Source organism: Podarcis tiliguerta (genome assembly GCF_965153285.1).
Source record: "Podarcis tiliguerta genome assembly, chromosome: 10".
NCBI classification, from domain to species: domain Eukaryota; kingdom Metazoa; phylum Chordata; class Lepidosauria; order Squamata; family Lacertidae; genus Podarcis; species Podarcis tiliguerta.
In genome coordinates, this window is record NC_139543.1 from 70,280,563 (window position 1) to 70,306,141 (window position 25,579).

Here is a 25,579-nt window from a genome sequence, read left to right on the forward strand (position 1 = left end):
AGCTTTATTGGTTACAGGTGATGAGCGGTATTGGCTTAGGCATTGGTCCTAACCGACTATATCCGACTTCAGCCCGTCCGCTTGAAGTCCAGGAAAGGTTAACCACCAGTAGGGGGAGTCCTGCTGATGCACATGAACTAGGAACTCCCCCAGGGTCACCGATAGGGGGTGTCCCTTAGGCCCTCAGCTCCCCAGGCTTCGGACAGGGCCACAGCCCCCGGAATCCTTTATCAGACTACCCTTCAATATGTGGGGCAGGTGATGGCGCTACCTCCCCTCTTCCATCTACAGAACAATACCAATGCCTAACCGCCAATGCCAAGAAAGTTGTGACGATTTGCTAGGAGGTAGGCGAAAACCAAGTGGCTGGTGCCAATTTGCCACGTGGAAAAATTCCTACCAGGCCCCTCAACGGCGACCAACCAAGGTCCATAGCAAGGTCAAGGAAGGAAAACCATATAGGGCGGGGAAAACAGGAATCGCAGCGGAAGAAAGATAGAATTGAAGATTTGGGAGCTGTTCCTAGGTGTCATCCAGTCCAACCCGCTGCAATTCAGCAATCCCAACGGAAACATCCCTGACAGGTGGCCTAAAAGCTCCCTCCTCTTTTTCTCCCCAGCCGAGTTCAGCATCTGGACGCGGGAGGCAGGGGCCGGGGGTCTCTCCATCGCCGTGGAAGGTCCCAGCAAGGCGGAGATTGCCTTTGAGGACCGCAAAGACGGCTCTTGCGGAGTTTCTTACATCGTCCAGGAAGCAGGTAGGGTGTTTTGGGCAGGGGCTTTTTCGCTGCCACAAATCACGCTGCTGGTTGATGCCTCTGGTCTGGGAGGCCCACAAACAGACACCGAAGCCCCAGCATAGTTTTATTTCTTCCAAAGGATTCTGTGCCCCCTTTCCTTTCACAGAACCCACAAGTTGGCTTGGATGTCCACAGGTTCTAGACGAGAAAGGGAGGGGAGTTTGCGTCTCTCCACGTCCTGTGTGATTCTGTAAACATCTATCATTCGTGTGGTCCGTTGGAACTCCCTGCCTATAGATGTCAGGCAGGCATTCTTTTCAGCACCCACAGAAAGCATTCTTGTTTAGGCAAGCCCACGCAGAATGTTTCTGTACATCTGGTTTTAGCATATTGCCAGTTTCATCTTTATTAAGCTGTCCTTTAGACCGACAATTCTGCTGTTTCGTTCCGTTTGCAAACGAATTGGGTTTTTTCCCCTTTTGCAGCCAAGCGGTGCGTACGTTTAATGAAGTGAAATGTCCCCCATTTACTCGCCTTTTCCCTAAACGATAAAAAAAACCCCGACCACTGCAAAGGGGAATTGCTCCACCTCCGGTCTTAACCCCTCCTCTCTCCATCAGGTGACTACGAGGTGTCCATCAAATTCAACGACGAGCACATCCCCGACAGCCCCTTCGTGGTTCCCGTGGCCTCGCTCTCAGACGACGCACACCGCTTGACGGTCACCAGCCTCCAGGTACCGGCCTGCCCAGCCTTGCCCAGCCTGGTGCCCCCTGCAAGAGGGAGTGTGTATCCCCCCCCCAGGGGAGTCCTGGAGAGCTTCTGATAGATTTGGGGAACAAAAAGGACGGGGCAGGGAGGGACAGATTCAGGGCACACAAAAGGAAGCGCTTCTTTAAGCAGCACGTACCATGTTTTTCGCTCCATAAGACACATTTTTTTCTTCCTAAAAAGTAAGGGGAAATGTCTGTGCGCCTTATGGAGTGAATGTGTGGTCCCTGGAGCCAATTGCCCAGGGGCGAAAAGCAGATCATGCTCTTTTTTTTTGAAAGAGGGAAGGGGGTGTTGAAACAAATCCGCTGATCGTTTGCCAATCGGGAGAGAGATAAGGGACGCTAGAGATAAAGGAGGCTGCCTGGGAGTGCGGAGGTAAAGACAGCAAATTTGCAAGGAGAGGAGACAGGAAGACTAAAGCAATAAGGAGAGAAATTAGAAGAAAAGGAGGAGCAAAAAACTGTTCCAGCTAAGGAAAAGATGCTAAGGCAAACAAGAGGGAAGGGGGTGTTGAAAGGAAGCAGCTGATCGGCAAGTGATTGGGAGGGAGATAAGGGACGCAATAAAGGAGGCTGCCTGGGAGGGGGGAGGTAAAAGCTCATGGATCCTCAGGATTTTTACATTGGGTCACCCCAAATTCACCATCAGATCACATAGCATGTCTATGGCTACAGCCTGCACCAAAAAACACATGCACCCACTGTTTCGTGGGGCCGCAATGGTGCAAAAACGTGGTTACAAAGCACGGATCCACATGGATCCTCAGGATTTTTGCACTGGGTCACCCCAAATTCACCACCAGATCACATTTCTGTGGCCACAGCATGAACCACAAAAATCATACATTCACTGTTTTGTTCAGAATATTTTTTTTCTTGTTTTCCTCTCCTAAAAACTAGGTGCGTCTTATGGTTAGGTGTGTCTTATGGAGCAAAAAATACAGTAGTTGACCTACGGAACTTTCTCCCCCAAGAAGTAGTGATGACACCAACCTGGATAGCTTTAAAAGGAGATTGTCAGTCGTAGAATCGTAGAGTTAGAAGGGACCCCAGGGGTCATCTAGTCCAACCCCCTGCAGTGCAGGAATCTCAGTAAAGCATCCAGCACAGATGACCATCCAAACTCTGCTTAAAAACCTCCAAGGAAGGAGAAGCCACCACCTCCCAAGGGAGACCATTCCACCATCAAACAGCTCTTGCTGTCAGAAAGTTCTTCCTAATGTTGAGTCAGAATCTCCTTTCCTGTAACTTGAAGCCATGGGTTCGAGTGCTACCCTCCGGGGAGAATCGTTCTGGGGAATACAGTGGTACCTTGGTTCTCAAACTTAATCTGTTCTGGAAGTCCGTTCCAAAACCAAACCTTCTGGCGGTACCCTCCCTGTGAGAAGCGAAGTTACAATGAACCAGGCAGAGGGCCTTCTCGGTGGTGGCACCCGCCCTGTGGAACGCCCTCCCGTCAGATGTCAACAAGATAAAGAACTATCTGACTTTCAGAAGACATCTGAAGGCAGCCCTGTTTAGGGAAGCTTTTAATATTTGACAAATTATTGTATTTTAATATTTTGCTGGAAGCCACCCAGAGTGGGCAGGGTATAAATAATAATAATAATAGTAATAATAATAATAATAATAATAATAATAATAATAATAATAATAATTTATGATTATTACCAGCCATAATGGCTCTGCTTCCACAGTCAGTAATGTTCCAGATTCCCCAGATTTCATCAGAATTCCAGGGTCGCCTGCCGCCTTCCGATCTCTAGGGCAGCCCCACCCCCCAATCTCATGCATGTGGGTCTCACCCAGCCCTCCTTTCCGTGTCCCCGCAGGAGACGGGCTTAAAGGTGAACCAGCCAGCTTCCTTCGCGGTGCAACTGAACGGGGCTCGTGGCGTGATCGATGCCAAAGTCCACACGCCCGCCGGCGTGGTTGAGGAGTGCTACGTCTCAGAACTGGACAGCGGTGAGTTCGCCAGGCGGCGGAGGAGGAGGAACCAGTCCTGCTTCCCCATGCCCAGTGCTTGCGTCTTCGAGTTTCATAGGGTTGTAAAGTCGGAAGGGACCCCCAGAGGCCATCTAGACCAACCCCCGCTAATGCACTGAGCCCTGACACCAGATGGGACTTGCATATCAGAGCCGGGGTAACTCAGCCTTTGCCAGCCAGCTTGGCGCTCCCCAGAGGTTTCGGGCAGTCCCAGCCAGTACAGCCTTCCCTCAAAGTGTGTGCCTGAAGCGAGATTCGAACTCGAGACAGCTGGGTTCGCAATGCCCCTTCCAAGCCACTGAGTTAGGAAACCGCCATCAGTGAAGTTTGAAAAGCAGACGTGAATTTCTCCTCTATATTGCCGCATCTCTGGGAAGAATAGAATCAGAGTTGTACAAGGGGTACCCAAAGGTCTTCTAGTCCAACCCCCCTGCAGTGCAGGAATCACAGCTAAATAATCCCTGGGAGACGGCCATGCAACCTCTATTTAAACACCTGTGGGTTAAACCACAGAGCCTAGGACTTGCTGATCAGAAGGTCGGCGGTTCGAATCCCCGCGACGGGGTGAGCTCCCTTTGCTCGGTCCCTGCTCCTGCCAACCTAGCAGTTCGAAAGCACGTCAAAGTGCAAGTAGATAACTAGGTACCACTCTGGCAGTAAGGTAAATGGCATTTCCGTGCACTGCTCTGGTTCGCCAGAAGTGGCTTAGTCATGCTGGCCACATGAACCGGAAAAACTGTCTGTGGACAAACGCCGGCTCCCTTGGCCTATAGAGCAAGATGAGCACCGCAACCCCAGAGTCGGCCACGACTGGACCTAATTGTCAGGGGTCCCTTTACCCCATACCTTTACTATGTTATGCAAAATGAACCATGGAAGGAGAAGAAGGGAAGTTATAATGGTTCTAGGGGTTGCTCATGCGTAAATCGGCGCCACACCTGGCTGGGTTGCCTGAGTGAACCTTTCCTGTCCGGACAGCCACTCGCCCGTGGCTGTCTCAATCGCTGGCAGAATCCGTCAGTGGGCGTTTCTTGAACTTCTTCCAGCATAAAAGTTCTTTGACGCCTAGTCTCCGCTACTCTCCCTGCGCGGAAGCCTTCTGCGCAGGGAGGGTGTGGGCATCGGAGGACCCGTGCTCTCCCCGCTGGTCCCCAGCGAGGAGTCCTGGAGCCACCTCTCCGATTCCCCCATCCGCCCCCCTCATCCACTGGTGCTACGCTGATTTCCTTCCCCAGAAGATGTGCTGCTTCTCTCCCTCCCGGGACGCTCTCCGGAATCCCTCTGGAGCCCTCCCTCTCCCTCTGGCTCCGATGGCAGTTCCCTGACAGAAGTCATTGATACTTCAAGGTTGTTTCAATGAATACAGTGGTACCTCGGGTTAAGTACTAAATTCGTCCCTCCACAGACAAGTACGCCATTCGCTTCATCCCCCACGAGAACGGCGTCCACTCCATCGACGTCCGGTTCAACGGGAGACACATCCCTGGCAGCCCCTTCAAGATCCGCGTTGGGGAACAGAGTCAGGCCGGGGACCCAGGACTCGTCACAGCCTATGGCCCAGGCCTGGAGGGCGGAACCACAGGTAAGCACCCCGTCTTCCCTTCAGGTGCCATCGAGTCCCAGTAGGTTTCCGAGCACAATCCAAAGTGTTGGTGCTGACCTTGAAAGCCCGAAACGGCCTCGGTCCAGTATATCTGAAGGAGCGTCTCCACTTCCATCATTCTGCCCGGACACTGAGGACCAGCTCCGAGGGCCTTCTGACGGTTCCCTCCCTGCGAGAAGCCAAGTTACAGGGAACCAGGCAGAGGGCCTTCTCGGTGGTGGTGCCCTCGCATCAGATGTCAAGGAATTAACAACTATCCGACTTTCAGAAGACATCTGAAGGCATCCCTGTTTAGGGAAGTTTTTAATGACTGATGTTTTAAGGTACAGTCATACCTCGGGTTACAGACGCTTCAGGTTGAGTTTTTTTGGGTTGCGGACTGCCGAAACCCGGAAGTACCGGAACGGGTTACTTCTGGGTTTCGGCGGTCGCGCATGCTCAGAAGCGCTAAATCGCGCTTTGCGCATGTGCAGAAGTGCCGAATCACAACGTGTGAGTGCGCAGACGCGGCATTGCGGGTTACGAACATGCATTTCGCACGGATCACATTCGCAACGCAAGCATCCACTGTATTTTTAATCTTTTGTTGTTTTTTTTTTATATAATATTTTATTAAGACTTTTACATAGAAAAAGAAAAAGAAAAATACAAAAAGAAAAAGAAAAAGAAAAACAATTCCATTTTCATAGTATTTCTTACATTTGCTTGTTTCCCAGACTTCCCCACACCTCCCCTCTCTGTATTCCAATTCCAATATTTAATCAGGAAATCCCGTCCCTCTATCTTATCTTTATCTTTATCTTAATATATTAAACCTTTAATTCTTCATCTTTTTAACCTTCGAATTTTCCATGCTCCTTCACCACATTATTACTAATAACCTTTCAACCTCCATCCAACGTCATTCTAACATTCATTAATTTCATAATATTTCTGTAAGTAGTCTTTAAATTTCTTCCAATCTTCCTCCACCGTCTCTTCTCCCTGGTCTCTCATTCTGCCAGGCATTTTTGCCATGTATTTTTAATGTTTTGTTGGAAACTGTCCAGAATGGCTTGGGAAACCCAGCCAGATGGGCGTGATAATTAATTAATTAATTAATTAATTAGGCTGTAACAGCTGCAGTTCCTTGCAGCTCACCCTCACATTGGCCAACTTTCATATGTGTCGGACCACTCTTGACCTTCATTGCCAAGTCTGAGGCAGCACCTATAGTATCACCAGCCAGCTCCCTTATTCCACCCAATTAACTTTTTTTAAAAAAATATTATTATTATTATTATTATTATTATTATTATTATTATTATTATTATTATTATATTAGAAGCACACACACACCCTGCCCCTCCTTCTTCAGCCACAAAGGAGTGGCTTGCACCAGATCGGTTGAAACAATCATAGACAAAAGGCAGCCCCCGCCTGCAGCGGGCTTCCAAGAGACGACACAAAAGGAAGAAGGGAGGAGGAGGGAAGAGGAAGAGGAGCAAGCTCAGGCTCCAGTTGTTACAAATTACTTAGCCGTTCTTAGTGGTTACTTATTTCATGAAAGTTATATATATATATATAAACCCCAACGACTGATGAAGCAGTTTAGGAAACATGATAGAACAATGAAAATTAAGTTGATGGACTACGCTGAAACGGCAAACGTGACCGGAAGAATCAGAAATCAGGAGGACCAAAACTTTAATAAGGAATGGGGGGAATTTACAATTTATCTTAAAAAAAAATTGCAAACAGTTTAAACTGTTAGTGGGACTGTAGTAACACTTATAATGTAACAAAGAGCTATGGAGATATAAAAATCTGGATTATTATAAAAGAGGCAGAAGGAAAGGACTAACGATAAGACCCACAGAGGTTCTTGGGAATGTTATTTTTATATATAGTATGTTGTGGTGTGAGTGTACATTTTAATATGGAAAATCCAATAAATAAATAAATCTGAAGGCAGCCCTGTTTAGGGAAGCTTTTAAAATTTGATGAATTATTGTATTTTGATATTTTGCTGGAAGCTGCCCAGAGTGGCTGGGGTATAAATAATATATTATTATTATTATTATTATTATTATTATTATTATTATTATTTAATTTTGGGGGGGAAAGAACAATGAAATTATCAGCTGAGGAGGCGCTCCACGGGGCTGGCCTTTCTCAATTTCTCCCCAGTCCTCTCGCAGCTCAGAGTTGCTTAACCCACCATCTCCTCCTTTGTTTTTTTTAATATATAATTTTTATTCAGTTTTCCAATAAAAAATTAATACAATTCATACATCTTTTTTTACATCCATTCTCTTTTTTTGACTTCCCTCAACTTGACTGATACTCCTTCCCTTCTTAATTTCTTGCACATTTCTAAAACCTTCCATCTATTATTTTATAAATTAAATCTTGTTTTACTCATATTCGAACAGTTCTTTTTACAGAGCTTCATTAAAGCTTACAAGCGTTATTTGTTTTTCACTTAAATTATGCATATACTCTGTGAACTTTCCCCAATCTTCTGCAAATCTCTGATCTCGTCGATTTCAAATTCTTCCTGTCAGTCTATCAAGTTCTCAGTGGCGTAGCGTGGGGGGTGCAGGGGGGGCCGGCCGCACCAGGCGCAACATCTGGGGGTTAGGGTTAGGGGGCACAAATCCATGGGTTAGGGGGCGCAAATCCATGGGTTAGGAGGCGCAAATTACTTGGCTTGCCCCGGGTGCTGAGAACCCACGCTACGCCACTGCAAGTTCTGCAAAGTCCATCATCTTCATTCTCCATTCTTCTAGTGTAGGTAGCTCCTCTTGCTTCCATTTCTGAGCCATTAATATTCTCGCTGCTGTCACTGCATATAAAAATAGTTTCCTATCTTTCTTGTTTATCCATCTCCTCCTTTGGCAGGTGTCTCTTCTGAGTTCTTCGTGAAGACGCGGAACACGGGGTCCGGGGCCCTCTCGGTCACCATCGACGGCCCCTCCAAAGTGCAGATGGACTGCCAGGAGTACCCTGAGGGCCACAAAGTCACCTACATGCCCATGGCGCCCGGAAACTACCTCATCTCCATCAAGTACGGTGGACCCCAGCACATCGTGGGCAGCCCCTTCAAGGCCAAGGTCACAGGTAGGCATCTTGCTAGGTGGGCCATCTTACGTATATCCGGCGCCGCGGTGCAAAGATCCCTCTGGCGCCCCCGCCCCCCCGCTAGAGGCAGATCCAAACAGCCTTCCAAGGAAGAACAGCATTTGCATCCTTTGCGCCAGGAGCAAACTCACAACCGGTCCATAGACGTGCCATAACTAGCAGCTTTCCCCTCTAGAGTAGACCCTGAAGAAGAAGAAGCGTCCTGTGTAACTCAGAAGCTTGCTGTCCAGGGTTGTGAAGACTGCGGAGAGAATAACTGGGTGCACTCTTCCCACCTTGGATCAAATCTATGCTCCCAGGCAGTGCCATAAGAAAGCTGCAGAGATAGCGCAGGAAATGATCTCTTTCAGCTTCTGCCTTCTGGAAGAAGGTCCAGGGTTATAAAGACTAGGACTAGCCGCCTGAGAAACAGTTTCTATCCAAATGCGATTTTGGTTTTAAACACAGTGTAAGGCGCTGTGGGTTAAAGCCTCAGTGTCTAGGACTTGCCGATCATCAGGTCGGCAGTTCGAATCCCCGCGGCGGGGTGTGCTCCCGTTGCTCGGTCCCAGCACCTGCTAACCTAGCAGTTCGAAAGCACCCCCGGGTGCAAGTAGATAAATAGGGACCGCTTACTAGCGGGAAGGTAAACGGCGTTTCCGTGTGCTGCGCTGGCTTGCCAGACGCAGCTTGTCACGCTGGCCACGTGACCCGGAAGTGTCTGCGGACAGCGCTGGCTCCCGGCCTATAGAGTGAGATGAGCGCACAACCCTAGAGTCTGTCAAGACTGGCCCGTACGGGCAGGAGTACCTTTACCTTTAAGGTAGTCTCTATGGGAGTATATTGTATTTAATTATGGGGTATCAGAGTTTTTAGGGGGTTAACCAGGCTGCGATAGCTGGGAGAGCAGGCTTGTTGGTTTTTGAATGTCTGGTGTAGATTTTTTCAATTTCGTTCTGTATGGGACAATGACAATAAGGATTATCATATCCATCAGTTTCATAAAGCAACAGGCTACCATAATTCCCCTCTTAGAAGCACACTCAAGGATTTACAGGGGTACACCTTATCACGTTTATTGCGGCCCTCTTAGGCCACCACCAGAGAGGCAGAGCCTAGGAGCCACCCATAACCTATAATCTAATCCGCTTTCGGAGCCCGGTGGCTGTCACCTCCCTCCAGTGGCAGGGAGTTCCAGAGGTCAGCGACGCGAAAGAAGCCAACGGTGTCTCTTCATTCCTGCCTCTCTATCCCTTTCCACAGGACCTCGCCTGTCAGGCGGGCACAGCCTCCACGAAACCTCGACGGTGCTGGTGGAGACGGTGACCAGGGCCTCCTCCTCATCTTCATCATCCTCGGTGGGCGGCAGCTACAGCGCCCTGCCCAAGTTCTCCTCCGACGCCAGCAAGGTGGTCGCCCGGGGGCCTGGGCTGACCAAAGCCTTTGTCGGACAGAAGAACACTTTCACCGTCGACTGCAGCAAGGCTGGTAAGCGGCGGGGAATCTCTGGAGTGTTGTGGCTGGAACCGTGTTTTGTGAGATACCGTATTTTTCGCTCTATAGGACGCACCTACCATAGTAAGGGGAGAACAGGAAATCCCCCCCCCCTTGTTCTCCCCCTCTAAATCAAGGTGCGTTCACCTGAAGCCTCCAGAGCGCAGCAGGAGTTGCCGCTGCGCTCTGGAGGCTTCAGGCGGCTACCTTGGAAGCCTGGAGAGCGAGCGGTCACTGCGCACTGACCCCTCTCGCTCTCCAGGCTTCAGTGAAGGCAACCAGAAGCCTCAGGAGCGTGGCGGGAGGTCCCACTGCGCTCCGGAGGCTTCAGGTTCCTTTCGACCTGCTCTTTGGGGCTGGTGGAGGGAAGCGCTGCTTTCCCCCCCGCCAGCCCCAAAGAGCAGGTCGGGGAACAGCGCAAAGGCTGCGCATAGCCTTGCCGCTGCCCCCCGAGCTTGTGGGGCTGGCGGTGGGGGGAAGCGCTGCTTTCCCCCACCGGCAGCCTCAAAGATCCCTGAAGACTTCAGAGCGCAGCGCGAGGTCCCGCTGCGCTCCAAAGGCTTGAGGCTTCGGGGACAGCCTTTGTAGCCTCCGCAGGGCAGCGGGGTGAAGGCACCCCGCTGCTCTGCGGAGGCTTTACGCAGCTAACCCCAAGCAAGAACAGCGAGACGGAGCGCTGCGCAGTGCTCCGTCTCCCTGTTCTGACTTTGGGCTTGGCCGCGCAGCCTGCATGCGCTCTATAGGATGCACACACATTTCCCCTTAATTTTTGGAGGGGGGAAAGTGCATCCTATAGAGCGAAAAATACTGCCGTTTTTATTTATTTTTATTTTTTTAATAATATTTATTAGGTTTTCCACAAATACAAAAACAAAGTTGCAAGAACAACAAAACCAAATACAACAAGATAGAAAGAGAAAAAAGGAGAAAAAGCAAAAACCCCAAAATACCTAAAAAACACCCTCCCTCCACCCCACCAACACAAAAAGAGAACAAAAAACAAGAACATTCAAAAAGAAAAGATTTCCATTTTTCAAATTCCCTCTTTCAATAACTTATTTCCTCGGCCTCCTCCCACCTCCCTTTTTGTATTCCAGTTATTAATCAGATCAGCAAATTCTTTCCATCTTTCACTGCTTACTCACTTATTTACCTTAATCCATTTAAAACTAATACTGTAGTTTTTAAAGCAATCCCAATTATTCTTACTGTTGTTGTTCTTCTTATTATTATTCCGCAGGCACCAACATGCTGATGGTGGGGGTCCACGGCCCCAAGACCCCCTGCGACGAGGTCTACGTCAAGCACATGGGCAACCGTGTCTACAACGTCACGTACACCGTCAAGGAGAAAGGCGACTACATTCTCATCGTCAAATGGGGCGACGAGAGCGTTCCCGGAAGCCCCTACCAAGTCAACGTCCCTTAGGAGGAGGAGGGGGCTGGCACCTATCCCCCCTCGTCCGGGCCCCGCCCTGCACCCCCCATGCCAAAGACTGGCCCCCCTCCCAAAACCCTCCCCACGTTGCCCCAGGGCGGGGCCGGCACCACGAGGAACCTCGGGACAATTCCTTTCGCCTGTTTGGGGGCGCTTTATTTTTTTTGCCTTTTTAACTATTTCTCCCGGCTGTGAAGGTGTTTGTGGGGGGGACGGGGGGGGGGTGGAAGGGCAAGGGGTGTGCACCGTTTTAGCTGGGAAAGGGTGGGGTTCACAATGGGGAGGGGGTAAAGGGGGGGAGGAAACCGGAAGTCGCGGAGGAGGAAGTGTCAGAAGTTGGCGTTCACCGGGGAGGGGGCGTGTGGCGGGGCGCCCCCCGACAGTGGACCCACGAGGTTCTGCCCGAAAAAGTGGGTTGCGAGAGGGATGAGGAAGGCAGAGCTTGGCAGGTTATGGGCCCAGATTTTTCACACCGCAGGCGCCGGGGCATCCATCTCCCGGCGCCGCTGAATGAGTTTCGCTTTTTCGGAGATGTGGAGAGGCAGCCCAGATAAGGAAGAAGGGGGAGCAGAACGCAGGGTTGTTTAGAAGACTTCTGCTGGGACCAGGTGGACCGGGGTCATCCGTGACCCCCCCCGAACTATAGGAGCAGCTGCCCTGTCAAGTGGCGATGGCTTGTGGGGCAGGCGAGGGTTGAAGGGAAGGATGCGCTTTTGAGTGAGAGCGAAGGCTGGGTGGGGTTCAGTCTCCCAGGAAGGTCCGCCATGCGACCCCCTGCTCATTGGACGGGGGTTTATGCAGCAGACCTTCTCAGCTGACAGAGGCCAAAGTTTTGGGGGTTTTCCCCACCCCCAGAGTAGACCCGTTGAGGGTTTTCCGTGCCTTCTCCTCCCACCCCATCCGCAAACTGGTTTGCTGTCGCTGGGAACGGGGGCAGCCCAAACCAGAGAGAGTGAGAGAGAGAGGAAAGCCTTTTTATACAGAAGACGACGAAGAAAGGGGGTGGGAAAGAAAAATAATGATAATAAAGAAATATTGGGGAAACGGGATGATAAGAATCCTGGCCCGCACGGGCGGGACTGTTTGTAACTGAGAGGCCCTCGAGGGAGGGGCTTTTTTATAGCAATGTGTTTGTGGTTGCATGTTTCCTATGGTGGGCAGTGGGAGACCCAGAGCATCAGAGCCCAGCCCGCTTGCCCCCCCCCCCAGGCAATAAAGATGACTTGCTTTTAAAATGCAGTGGTGTGGCCTGTTTTTGTGTGTGCGTTTGCTGGTGGAAATCCTGCAGAGCATATCCAGATTCCTTTTTCTTTCGGTGGATGCCTGTAAGGCTTGCAAGGGCTTACTGGTGCAGCCCAACCTCCCGTTACCAAAGAACACAGTCCTGGTTCAGACCTAACCCTAAACCGTGGTTGTTTAACAGACACCAACAAGAGCAAAATCTGGGACGATGATGAACAACATTTTGAGATGTGAACAATCACGAGAGGGAAGGAGACAATCAGCAAGAGTTTTAGGAAAAACAGGAAGCCGCTCTTGTTGCACTGGCATAAAACAAATTAAGCTGCAATTAGGGACAGGTGAAGTGTGATGTAATTAATTGCAAACCTTAATATCTTTATAATCGTGACTTATAAAGGTAAAGGTACCCCTGACCATTAGGTCCAGTCGCGGACGGCTCTGGGGTTGCGGTGCTCATCTTGCTTTATTGGCCGAGGGAGCCGGCGTAAAGCTTCCGGGTCATGTGCCCAGCAGGACTAAGCTGCTTCTGGCGAACCAGAGCAGCACACAGAAATGCCGTTTACGTTCCCGCTGGAGTGGTACCTATTTATCTACTTGCACTTTGACGTGCTTTCGAACTGCTAGGTTGGCAGGAGCAGGGACTGAGCAACGGGAGCTCACCCTGTCGCAGGGATTCGAACCACCGACCTTCTGATTGGCAAGCCCAAGAGGCTCAGTGGTTTAGACCACAGCACCACCTGGGTCCCTTTTAATCATGAATTATGGGTCTGTGTAAATTAAAAACTCAAAAAGAAAAAAAGGGTTGGGAAAGGGAGGGTGTTGAGTTTGCCCATAATGCCAAGTCATAGTTAAACCATGGTTTGTAAGCTAACAATAAACCATTTGTTCATATTGTGTTTTGTTGCCAGTAAGCAAAGCACAGAATTGTAGCGTTGTAGCCTCATGAGGCTTTTCCCTCGGGTGGAAAAAAGTATTGCACCCGGGAGAGGGAGTGGGAGTCAAACAGACACTCAAGGAATAGTTTCAGAGAAAAAGCTTTATTTCTACCACCCATGAACAGGTAGAAGGAGCAAGTGTGATAACTCACAAACAAGCACAAGTTCACGGTCAATTGCACAGAGCATATATTCCCCTTCTAGTTCCCTCCCCTTTCTCCTCCTCCTCAAGAGTCCAGCCTCATGAGCTCCCCTGAGCATGAACAGAAACTCCTATCTTTGGGACTCTTTTGGACTCTTGGCAGCCTTCCCAGGAAAGGGGCAGAGAAGCCTTGCATGTTGCAACTAGAGTGAGATAAGAGTCAGTTGTCAGGCTTGCTTTGAACAGAGCCTATTCATTAGCTTTTTGAAGCCTTCTCGTACTGATAAAAGTAACATTTTGCTTATAATAATAATAATAATAATAATAATAATAATAATAATAATAATTTATTATTTATACCCCGCCCATCTGGCTGGGTTTCCCCAGCCACTCTGGGCGGCTTCCAAAAGAATATTAAAATACTGTGATACATCAAACATTAAAAGCTTCCCTAAACAGGGCTGCCTTCAGATGTCTTCTAAAAGTCTGGTAGTTGTTGTTCTCTTTGACATCTGGTGGGAGGGCGTTCCACAGGAAGGGCGCCACTACCGAGAAGGCCGGTATGCAGCAGCATCTTGTGAGAATCCACAGAAAAGCTGTAGCTGTGGCTTTTTAGGAGAGAGAGAAAGGGAATTTTGGACAGTTTGAGGCCTAGGCTGATCATTGAGGCCTGGGGTGACTTCGGGCCTAGGTGGGGTCACCTGTCCTCACCTCCTTCAGCGTTAGAAGGGGACTACTTAGTCCAACCCCCTGCAAAGCAGGAATCACAACTAAAGAGGCACGGCACATAGAAACATGCGCAGCTTTACATGCCATGGAATGTGCAGTGTTAGGAATAGCATTAAACGTCAGAAAAACTAATAACTGGATATGACAAAGATGGGACCTGAGCCAATGGATTCAAATGACAATAACGAGATTCCAAGTCAACATTAGAAAGAACTTTCTGAAGGTAAGAGCCATTCGATGCTGCAAATGGAGAAGACTCAGGGCTGGATTTAGATTTGATGAGGCCCTGGCTTCCGGGTTGGCGCTCTTGGCTGCAGCAGACCTCCTTCGTCTCGGAGGAGACTGCTCTCTGAAAAGAAGGGTCTGACCGCCTACGGCGAGGCGGAGACCCTCTAAAAACCACGGTCGGAGGAAGACCGTGGACTTGGGATCCGGCTGGTGCCAGTAGCGCCTCCCTTACTCGCGGGGAGACCCGGCTACGGGCTCCGGAGCGATGTGGGGTGAGCGGCGCGGCACTTTGGATCGATCGCTGTTTTCAGGGAGTGAAGCCGCACAGCTGCTGTCAGGAAGCGCTAACTTTTCCTGTGGACATTTGGATTAAAGAAACTCTCGTAAGTAATGGAAATTGGATTATAAATTACTGAAACTCGGCATCAGATGGAAGGTTAAAACAGGAAGCCTGCCTTCCACTTTGTAGAAAGATCAAGGCAAAAGTGTGAGAACTGGAGCCTTTAAAAAGTACTTCACAAGGTAATAAATCTGTCACCTAAGCCCTTTAAACCCCCCCTCGGAAGCAGGGAAGAGGGGGAGATTGCTTTTAACAGTTTATAGTCCTGCAGAGCAGGGGTACTTTGAACTTATCTTTACCATCTCGAGCCCGGGACCGGGCGGCCAAAACAAGAAAAAGAATCTTTATAACAAGAAATAAATTATTAAGAATTATTAAGAAGAAAAGGATTAAGAGAGAACTCAATCTGTTGTTTACTGTTTGGGAAAGGAAAAAAGGAGTTAAATGACAACTGTTTTTGTGGCTGTGGAAAGTTACAGAAACTCATGTTGGAATGTTACAATTGTTATACCTTTGGATAGAAACTTTCACACAGGCTGCAACTTTACAGACTAAATAAGCATTCGACCTTGACAGCAAGATAACATTGAAAGAACAGACTTGGGAACATGGAGGGAAGAATAGCAGCTCTGTTTGAGCAATTTCAAAAAAAACTGTCTATTTTGGAATTTGGCATTTCTGATTTGAAGGAAAATGTTCACAGCCTGGCTCAAGAAGGGAAAAAATTACTAAACTCGGCCCAAGGATTGGAATTAAATCAACAAGGAAGGACAACTGAGAAGAATATGGATCAAACAGAACAGGTTCCGTCTTTACAAGAGGAACCCCTGGTGGAAAATACAGTAATAGAGCCTCAAGTTGATGGACAAAAAGTGGATTATGAGAGCAAAGAGTTTAAAGGACAGATCTGGATAAGGAGTGCCATGTATGGACTAAGAGACACAGGTTTGATAAGATATATCTTGGAAATTGGCACTCTGAGAAAGTTTGAAGAGGTGAATTTCAGCAACCTTAAAGAGTGTGTGGAGCAAACTTTGGACAATTCTTTGGTCTACAAGAGGAATTACAGAGTTCGGGCAAGCTTGTTCATAAAGGTTAATGGAGAGGTTGAGGGGAATGTGGTTTGGGACACAATTTTAAGCTCAAAAAAGACTCTCCAGACAGGCCAGAAAGATGATTTAAAGGCCTCGGACACCAGGCAGCCTGGCTGATGGACTGAATTTATCGATTGGAAAGACTTTAAAAATTTGTAAAAAGGATTGGCAGCACCTAAAACCGGGGGGATGAGATGGGGGAAAAATTGGAGATTATTAAGTAAAATTGATAAAATATGGTTTTAATAAGTATTTTGAGGGGATGACGGAAGGAAGTTAACTGGTTCCAGGAGTAAGATAAAGAAAATGAAAAATTAAGATATAAGGGTATATAATTATAGAATCTAAGATCAGAAGTTTTAAGATAAATTCTTTTTCTTTATATTATTATTGTTTTTTTTTCTTAAAAAAAGAGGTAAAGGTAAATAAGGGAAAAAGTATCAAAAGTCGGAGGGAATTTGCCGATTAGATTAAAATCAGGAATATAAAGAGGGAGGTGGGAGGAAGTCATGGAAACAAGTTAAAGGAAAAAAGTGAATGTGAGACTTTGTGTTGTGTGGGGTACTTTTGTGTTTTGTTTTTTGGGATTTTTGTGTAGGGGGATGGGGAAGAGGGTTTTTTGATTTCCGTTTTTCCTTTTTCCTTTTTTTCTTTTGCTGTTCTTCTTTTCTTTGTTTTTTGTGGGTATGTTTTGTTTTGATGTTACGTTGTTGAAAAATCTTAATAAATATTATTAAAAAAAAAATAGATTTGATGAGGCCCTAAGCTACTGAATAGGTGACCGGGGTGGCGCTGTGGTCTAAACCACTGAGCCTAGGGCTTGCCGATCGGAAGGTCGGCGGTTCGAATCCCCGTGACGGGGTGAGCTCCCATTGCTCGGTTCCTGCTCCTGCCAACCTAGCAGTTTGAAAGCACGTCAAAGTGCAAGTAGATAAATAGGTACCGCTCCGGCGGGAAGGTAAACGGCGTTTCCATGCGCTGCTCTGGTTCGCCAGAAGCGGCTTAGTCCTGCTGGCCACATGACCTGGAAGCTGTACGCCACCTCCCTCGGCCAATAAAGCAAGATGAGCGCAGCAACCCCAGAATCGGTCATGACTGGGCCTAATGGTCAGGGGTCCCTTTACCTTTATGCTCCTGAAGGTCATGGGGCCCTTGATATGTCCAGCTGTCCTTTGTCAACAACAAATAGTCGCTATTTTTTGTGTTGAATATATGCTATATGGTCATTGATGGCCCTAATAGGCATCTCAAGCCATTTGCCCATGTTGTAGTGCAACCAGTCTATGCGGAATGTAGGCACCCTATATATAGAAAGGAGCAAACCAGGGATATTTTAGGGAGCAGGCGGGGCCCATGCCTTGCATCATAGGAGCCTACACAACACAAAACATGGTTGCTGTATGTAGGCTTTATTTCGTTTGTCTTTTATCTTGGGTCATCCCCCCTGCAATGAAGGAGCCCCAGGTCCTCTTCAGGATCCAGCCGTCCCCCCCAAGACCTCGCCATGGGTGGTGCTAAGCAGGGCTATCTCCTCCTTGAAAGGGGCTAGTATCCACGTGGCACTCACCAGAGGCGCCAATCTGACCGCTGGGACGACCCTGAGCTAATAACAATAACAACAATAATAATAATAATTTTTATTTATACCCCGCCCTCCCCAGCCAGAGCCGGACTCAGGGCTGATAACAACAGTAAAATTACAATAAAAACATAATAGGGGAGGGAAAGAAAAGAAAAATTTAAAATACGGGTTAAAATACAATTTAAAATGCCACCTCATTTTAATAGTGGCCAATAGATCAAGACCATAAGGGGAGGGAAACGTAAGAGGCAGACTGAGTCCAAATCAAAGGCCAGGCGGAACAGCTCTGTCTTGCAGGACCTGAGGAAAGATGTCAAGTCCCGCAGGGCCCTGGTCTCTTGGGACAGAGCGTTCCACCAAGTTGGGGCCAGTACTGAAAAGGCCCTGGCCCTAGTTGAGACCAATCTAACCACTTTGTGACCCGGGACCTCCAAAGTGTTGTCATTTGTGGACCTTAAGGTCCTCCATGGGGCAGACCAGGAGAGGCGGTAAAGTAAAAGGGAAAAAGCAAGCAAGCTTGTTGCTGCTGACGTGCTTGCTGCCAGCTCAGCAGACATGGGGCAACAGAGTTAAAGAACTTCCTCACTGCAGTTTCAGGGAAAGAATGACCCACACAGTCGAAGCTGAAAATAATTCCTGGCTCTGGACAGGAGATGGGGATGAGGAAAAAATACCCGTGGAAAAAAGGATAGTGATTCACAGACAGTTTTTATTGAGTCCACTCCTTTAGTTCCTCCCCTCAATTTAACAGGTTCATTCACAAGGAATCACAAAAATAATAACTACGATTAGCTATTATTAAAGATCACATATATCTTATATTCAGAACAAAACAAACAGCACAAGTCATAAACATGGAAAAGCACAGAAGAATACGGCTGGGTGTCGATTTTCTCTCTGAGACTCACCCCAGGCATGACTTTTGCAAGAAACAAGCGGTATTCAGTGGAGAATATTTGTGCAAATTGAGGGCTACAGAGAGGTCTGATGAAGGACGTCAGAATGAAAGCGGCAGGAATTATTCCCGGCGCGACACCACCTCTGACGAGGCATCATGACATTTTCTCCAGCATGCATCCTCGAGACGCAAATTGCAGAGAATTTCACGTTCTGCCTTTCAGTTTAATTAAAGATCACTGGTTTGCACTTCACAGATAGGAGTGTGTGTGTGTGTAGATTTGGGTTGTAAGTGTATTGTGCATCAACAACCAGGGATTACGACTTTAGTCCTGAAGGACACGGAAATGTCGGGCCCTCAAAAGATTCCAAATCGTTCTGCTGAGAAATATACCTCGGGAACCCCTTTCGTGGGGTGGGAGAAAGGGCCATAGGAGTATATGTCGAGGTTCCCTGGTCAATTACGGCACCAGAGGGAACTCGAACACAGCTCCAGCTATGCTGGGGCGAGGGTAGCAGTGGCAGCACTCCCATTGCTGCAGAAAGTGCCACATTAGCTCCCAGCTGTCCCCACCCTCCCAGCTCCCAAAATACAGCAGACACACTAGAGAGCTAGAAATTCCAAAGAGCAGGAATGATGGGGACTACAGGGACAACTCCTGGGCAGGGAGAGGAAGGGTCTGAATGGCGGTAAACATGCCGGAGCAACAGGAGAGGAAAGCTCTTTGATGGAAGAGGTGATGCTGGAGGAGCAGCCGGTCTACCGCAGGTCCTCTGCGGAGAACATTCCCTTGGCGCGGCGCAGGATCGAGTCCTTGGAGGCATCGTAAGGGTGCTCCTTCGAGGGGATTTCCAGAACCGCCGGGATGGACTTGGTGTGGGCGTCGATGGCGTGCCGGATCATCTCCGCAATGTACTGGTTGATGAGGACGATGCCAATGTCGTCGCGGCACAAGAAGCTCCTGAGGATAGGGAAGGGCAGAGCAAAAGAGGGTCACTGCTGGCCTGCCCCAAAGGGGTGTCCCTAGTACTCTCTGGGGACCGGGAGACAGCCGCCCGGCCGGCTGGGTGTCTGGTACCTGGAGCCGCTTGCAACAGCAGACAAGGGGCAAACTTTGTCCCATTTATATCTCAAAGCGTTGCATCGCGGCGAACAGATTGAGGTTGAATCCTGACAGAAGTACAGTGGTACCTCGGGTTACAGACGCTTCCAGTTACAGACTCCACTAACCCAGAAATAGTACCTCGGGTTAAGAACTTTCCTTCATGATGAGAACAGAAATCGTGCTCCAGTGGCGTGGCAGCAGCGGGAGGCCCCATTAGCTAAAGTGGTACCTCAGGTTAAGAACAGTTTCAGGTTAAGAACGGACCTTCGGAATGAATTAAGTTCTTAACCCGAGGTACCACTGTACTGTTTTTGGGGGACAGGAGGCAGGCAGGTGTGGGGGACTCCCTGCTCCTGAATAAGGTAACTGTGCCCCTGAAGGACCAGGTGTGCAGTCTGGGAGTCATTCTGGACTCACAGCTGTCCATGGAGGCGCAGGTCAATTCTGTGTCCAGGGCAGCTGTTTACCAGCTCCATCTGGTACGCAGGATGAGACCCTCCCTGCCCGCAGACTGTCTCGCCAGAGTGGTGCATGCTCAGGTTATCTCCCGCTTGGACTACTGCAATGAGCTCTACTTGAGGCTACCTTGGAAGGTGACCCGGAAACTACAACTAATCCAGAATGCGGCAGCTAGACTGGTGACTGGGAGTGGCCACCGAGACCACATAACACCGGTCTTGAAAGACCTACATTGGCTCCCAGTACGTTTCTGAGCACAATTCAAAGTGCTGGTGCTTTAAAGCCCTAAACGGCCTCGGTCCAGTATATCTGAAGGAGCGTCTCCACCCCCATCGTTCTGCCCAGACACTGAGGTCCAGCTCCGAGGGCCTTCTGGCGGTTCCCTTCCTGTGAGAAGTCAGGTTGCATGGAACCAGGCAGAGGGCCTTCTCAGTGGTGGCTCCCGCCCTGTGGAACACCCTCCCATGAGATGTCAAAGAGAAAAACAACTACCAGACTTTTAGAAGGCAGCCCTGTTTAGGGAAGCTTTTAATATTTGATGAATTATTGTATTTCAATATTTTGCTGGAAGCTGCTCAGAGTGGCTGGGGAAACGCAGCCAGATGAGTGGGGTATAAATAATAAATTATTATTTTATTATTATTGTGTAATCTGCAATAATAACAACAACTTCAGGGGGTTAGAGGACCATCAGGCTCCATTCCAACTCTACGATTCCACAAGACCAGTGCAGAAGCCACACTGGATTGAAGGAGGGACAATCTCAGAAACGGACCCTGCCCCATTGCAAGTTCAGGAACAGAGAGGGTGGCAGGCAGGGAGATTATGGGCTGTGAGGTGCAGTACCAACAGAACTCCTGCTTGCATGCACTAAAACTCCCATAATCCCTAGCAACTGGCTGGGGCTGATGGGAGATTGAGTCCTTGCTAAGCAAATACAGTTGTCACAATACACAAAGCGCAACAGGCTGAATGAGAACAACTGTGAAAAAATTTACTGGTTATTTGCTATCATAAAGGTCTATTCCAGTAAGTGCAACATATACAGTTCATATGTACGGTGTATAACCTATGGGGCTAATTCCGATATTATTACATTTCTTCTTTTCTTATCTTTTCTTACTGCTACTTCTTGTTGGTGAGCCTATTTACACACCACACATCCAGTAAGGCTTCCCTGCTTCGTATGCACCGGCCAAGGTTGGATAACTTGCCTTCCACAGAGCCACCAGCCCCTCGGGTCAGCAAAGGGCACATCCAACAGAAGGATCCGCTGCAAGGAGCTTCCTCAAGGTCACAGAAGAGCAGGCAGGTCCTTCGTTGGGTGCCAGGGAGCAGAGAGGGCTGGTGGAGGGCGGCTGTGGCCGGATCTGAAGGGCCTGGCTGGGACAGGGTGTTTGTGTGTAAACAGAGCACTGCCTGAACCCAGCTTCTTCCAGAAAGGGGTGGGGGCAGAAAGAAAGCCACCCGTTCCCTTTGCTGTACACCAGGTGTGGTCAACTCCCAAGAGACTGCGATCTACTCACAGAGTTTAAAACTGGCAGTGATCTACCCTCCTTTTTGGGGTGCAGGGCAAAGTGGTTGAGCTTTTTTTAGGGGAGCGTCCAGTGATCTACCATTAGAGCATGATCCCATGTCCACAAAAGGCGGCCATTCAAGATCAACAGGAAGATTGCAGCCAAGGGGCTTAGACTTGCAGGTTGGGACATAAATATTCAATTTTTAAGAGGGGCAATTCGAGAATGAGTTATTAACAGTGACTGGCCTTTCAGGCTTCCTCCACGTGAATAGGAGTTTGTTTTGTGAATAATAAGAATTATGTGTCATGGGGTGGGGGGCATCAGAGATGCTTAGGTGGGGCATGGTCAAAAAAGGTTGGGAACCACTGGTCTAGTCCAATGCAGGAATCACAGACTTCAGGAGGCAAAGTTGCTCTGAAATGACTGCAACGCAAGCTGTGGAAAGTAGTACGAAATTGCAGTGGAGCACAAATATGGTCGGCTTTTGTTGGGTTGCACTCAGCGGCCTGGATTCATATGCCATCCCTAAACTATGCTTGGCATCAGCCTAAGGCATGGGTAGGCAAACTAAGGTCCCGGAGGGCTGGATCCGGCCCAACCGCCTTCTAAATTCGGCCTGTGGACGGTCCGGGAATCAGTGTGTTTTTACAAGAGTAGAATGTGTCCTTTTATTTCAAATGCATCTCTTGGTTATTTGTGGGGCGTAGGAAGTCGTTCATTTTTCTCCCAAAATATAGACCGGCTCCCCACAAGGTCTGAGGGACAGTGGACCGGCCCCCTGCTGAAAAAGTTTGCTGACCCCTGCCTGAAGATAAGGTAAAGGTAAAGGACCCCTGGACGGTTAAGTCCAGTCCAAGGCGACCATGGAGTTGCAGCTCATTTTGCTTTCAGGCCGAGGGAGCCGGCGTTTGTCCACAGTTAGTTTCCCGGGTCATGTGGCCAGCAAAACTAAACTGCTTCTGGCGCAATGTAACACTGTGACGGAAACCAGAGTGCACGGAAACACAGTTTACCTTCCCTCCGGAGTGGTACCTATTGATCTACTTGCACTTTGACGTGCTTTTGAACTGCTAGGTTGGCAGAAGCAGGGACCGAGCAACGGGAGCTCAGCCTGTGGCGGGGATTCTAACTCCTGACCTTCTGATTGGCCAGCCCAAGAGGCTCAGTGGTTTAGACCACAGTGCCACCCGCGCCCCTAGGGTGAGGCTGCACAAGCTCTAGGGCCCAGGACCCACCCCACTGTCCGTTTCCCCTTCTGCTTTGGGAAGGGCCATTGTTGCGTGGCAGAGCATCTGAAATGTAAGAAACAGGAAACAGACAATGATAGAAGCAAGCCACATTTATGAGAACCAGGCCCTTGGTTCGAATCCCACCAGCCGGCCAAGAAAGGTCACTGGGAGTGACCTTGCCGGGCAACCTCTGCATCTCTCAGCCCAGCCTACCTTGCAGGGCTGTTGTTGGGAGGGGAATGAGATGAGGGGTGGGGAGCCACGTAAATGCCCCTATGGGGCTCCTAGGAGGAGAGGAAAAAGGCGGGGAACATCAATAAAATTCCGAGAAGGAGAACAAGCGGATAATGGAGCTTTTAAAACATATAAACATACACATACATAAACACACACATGCACATATATCTGTTCTTGCAGATTTGCATATACAGTGGTACCTCGGGTTAAGTACTTAATTCGTTCTGGAGGTCCATTCTTAACCTGAAACTGTTCTTAACCTGAAGCACCACTTTAGCTAATGGGGCCTCCTGCTGCAGCCGCGCGATTTCTGTTCTCATCCTGAAGCAAAGTTCGTAACCCAAGGTAATATTTCTGGGTTAGCAGAGTCTGTAACCTGAAGCGTCTGTAACCTGAAGCGTCTGTAACCCGAGGTACCACAGTATATACATACACACATATATATCTGTTCTTGCCGATTTACACACACACACACACACACACACACACACACAGAGGACCCCCCCGTGCCCGCAGAATGGTCTCTCCCGAGGACCCCCCCCCGCGTCCCTGGGGCGCCTTGGTCTCTCCCGCGCCGTCTCCACGGCAACCGCCCCCCCCCCGCGGCCCTCACCGGAAAGCGTCCTCGATCTCGGCCAGCGCCGTCTCCTTCTCCACCACCAGGAAGTTGGGGCGCCGGTGCTTGTCGAGCTCGCCGACGCCGCCCAGCAGGAACCCGGTCACGGTGTCCTCGTCGCCCAGCACCGCGATCAGCTTCCCCCGGCCGGCCATGGCTGCTGACGGACGAGGAGCGCGCTTCCGCGAAGAATGGCCCCGCGCAGCCGCCGTAAGGAGATTTTATGCGGCGGGCGGGGAAATCGCGGGGAGGGGCGGCGCAGGCGCGGTGTCCGCGAGGGGCGGCACCCTCCTGTGGCGCTTGCGTGGTGGCGGGTGGAGAAGCCTTACGGAGAAAGGGCGGAAGGGCAGCCTCTTCCACAGAGATAAGAAACTGCAGAGGTACACATGGGTTGTTTTCACTCCGGGTTAACTAGACGCCTTTTTGATTTCTTTTCCTTGATTTGGCCGGACTGTTTGGGGAATGAGTTTTTTTTCACATCTTCAGAACAAAGAACTAATTGCAGCCTTTCTCCTCTTAAGTGCTTTTTTTCTAAAAAAAAATATGTTTAGGGGTACTCTCATTTTTGACTCAAGAAAATCACCATTTTGTAGTTCAATTTGGAGAAAATACAGTAAATGGGCAAAAGAACAGAGATTTACAAAATGTTTACGGGTATGTGTACCCCTGCGTCTCCCCCCCCCCCAAAAAAAAGCACTGCTCTGCTTCATCATTTTAGGGCTGCCATGCGTCCGGAATTTCCCGGGATCGCTGGTTAGAAATAACATCTAAGCGGATTTTTCAAAAATAGGCTTCAATGTCTGAGGAAATTCGAGTCTATGGCAACCCATGTCGGATGTGTTTGTTTGTTTGTTTTTTGGTTGAGATTTTCCTTAAAAATAGCTCAAAAGCTTCAAATATATATATATATATATATATGCAGGTTTTGGTGTCCTCGGGTGTCTTCCCGTGTAAAAGTTGGGGTGTCTAGGCGACGTTTCGACGAGGTCTCACTCGTTCAGCTCAACAACTTTTGTGTCCAGACTTTCACTTTTTGCAATATGACAACCTTAAAAATTAAGGACTGCACATCTTGGTACAGAGTTATATGTAAAGATTCTATGCTCTGAATTTCCTTCCCTCTGATGTATCACCAGGATCAAATCTTGTTGAATTAATTCACTAAATAGTTTTAAATGGGTTTTGAATAAATGTGCAACTGATCGTCAATGTTTTGAATTTCATTGAGTTTTTATCCTCCTTAGTATGTCTTCTTGTAGCACCCTGCTTGTGGTTAACGCTTAGCTGGAATGAAATATTCAACGCAGCAATAGAAAAATTAAAATAATAATTTATTTGTCAGACAAATAAATGATAGGCACAGTGGTATATGGTTACCAAAGCTCTGCCCACTCCAGCCCTGATGGCCAGCACTTATATTTCCTCAGCCCTGCCCCCTTACTCCTCCTTTGGCTGCCTCTGTCCAATCAGCCTGGTTGAAATTCCTATTGGCTGTTTGCTAGAACCAATCATAAAAGATAAACCCATTTCCTATTACCTTTTATGGGAGACAAAGAGCTATATTTCCTTCTATCCATAAATGGCAGACAAGTAGCCATATATCTTACATTTGCCTCAACAAGGCACCTTAATTACCAGATCACCTTTTGCTCCTGTTGCCCCTGCATTCCAAAACAAATGGCTAAAACAAATGGCTCATGGTATTAAATTCTATCTACCGTATTTTTCGCCCTATAAGACGCACTTTCCCCCCTCCAAAAATGAAGGGGAAATGTGTGTGCGTCTTATGGGGCGAATGCAGGCTCCTTGGGTTCAGCGATAGCAACGCGAAGCCTCCGAAGCCTGTGCTCCGGAGGCTTCGCGTTGCTTCCGCTGGAGCCAGGAGAGTCTGCTCTTTGAGGCTGGCGGTGGGGAAAGCAGCGCTTCCCCCATCGCCAGCCCCAGAGGATGGGGGGCAGCAGGAAGGCGCGCGACGCCTTCCCGCTACTCTCTGACCCCGCTTTGAGGCTGGCGGTGGGGAAAGCAGCGCTTCCCCCTTCGCCAGCCCCAGAGGTTGGGGGCAGCAGGATGGCACGCGACGCCTTCCCGC

At 49.0% G+C, this 25,579-nt stretch overlaps 2 protein-coding genes across 5 annotated transcripts in view; one reads left to right on the plus strand and one right to left on the minus strand.

Annotated features, from left to right (window-relative positions):
- Window positions 1-12,369, plus strand: part of FLNC (filamin C) — a 123,833-nt gene extending 111,464 nt beyond the window's left edge. For all 4 annotated transcript variants that reach the window (XM_083401609.1, XM_083401610.1, XM_083401611.1 and 1 more), the window contains 7 exons: window positions 620-757; window positions 1,360-1,475; window positions 3,345-3,477; window positions 4,904-5,080; window positions 7,985-8,203; window positions 9,467-9,691; window positions 10,938-12,369. In XM_083401609.1, the coding sequence (XP_083257735.1) occupies window positions 620-757; window positions 1,360-1,475; window positions 3,345-3,477; window positions 4,904-5,080; window positions 7,985-8,203; window positions 9,467-9,691; window positions 10,938-11,125 (1,196 nt within the window). In that variant the 3' untranslated portion in view covers window positions 11,126-12,369. The remainder of the gene's footprint in view (window positions 1-619; window positions 758-1,359; window positions 1,476-3,344; window positions 3,478-4,903; window positions 5,081-7,984; window positions 8,204-9,466; window positions 9,692-10,937) is intronic.
- Window positions 12,370-18,115: 5,746 nt separating this feature from the next.
- On the minus strand, window positions 18,116-23,724 carry ATP6V1F (ATPase H+ transporting V1 subunit F). Its single transcript, XM_083402544.1, has 2 exons — window positions 23,488-23,724; window positions 18,116-19,285 (listed from the first exon to the last, which is right to left on the minus strand). Exons 1-2 carry the CDS (start codon window positions 23,643-23,645, stop codon window positions 19,084-19,086), a joined length of 360 nt encoding a protein of 119 aa, XP_083258670.1. The 5' UTR covers window positions 23,646-23,724; the 3' UTR covers window positions 18,116-19,083.
- Between the last annotated feature and the right edge of the window lie 1,855 nt (window positions 23,725-25,579).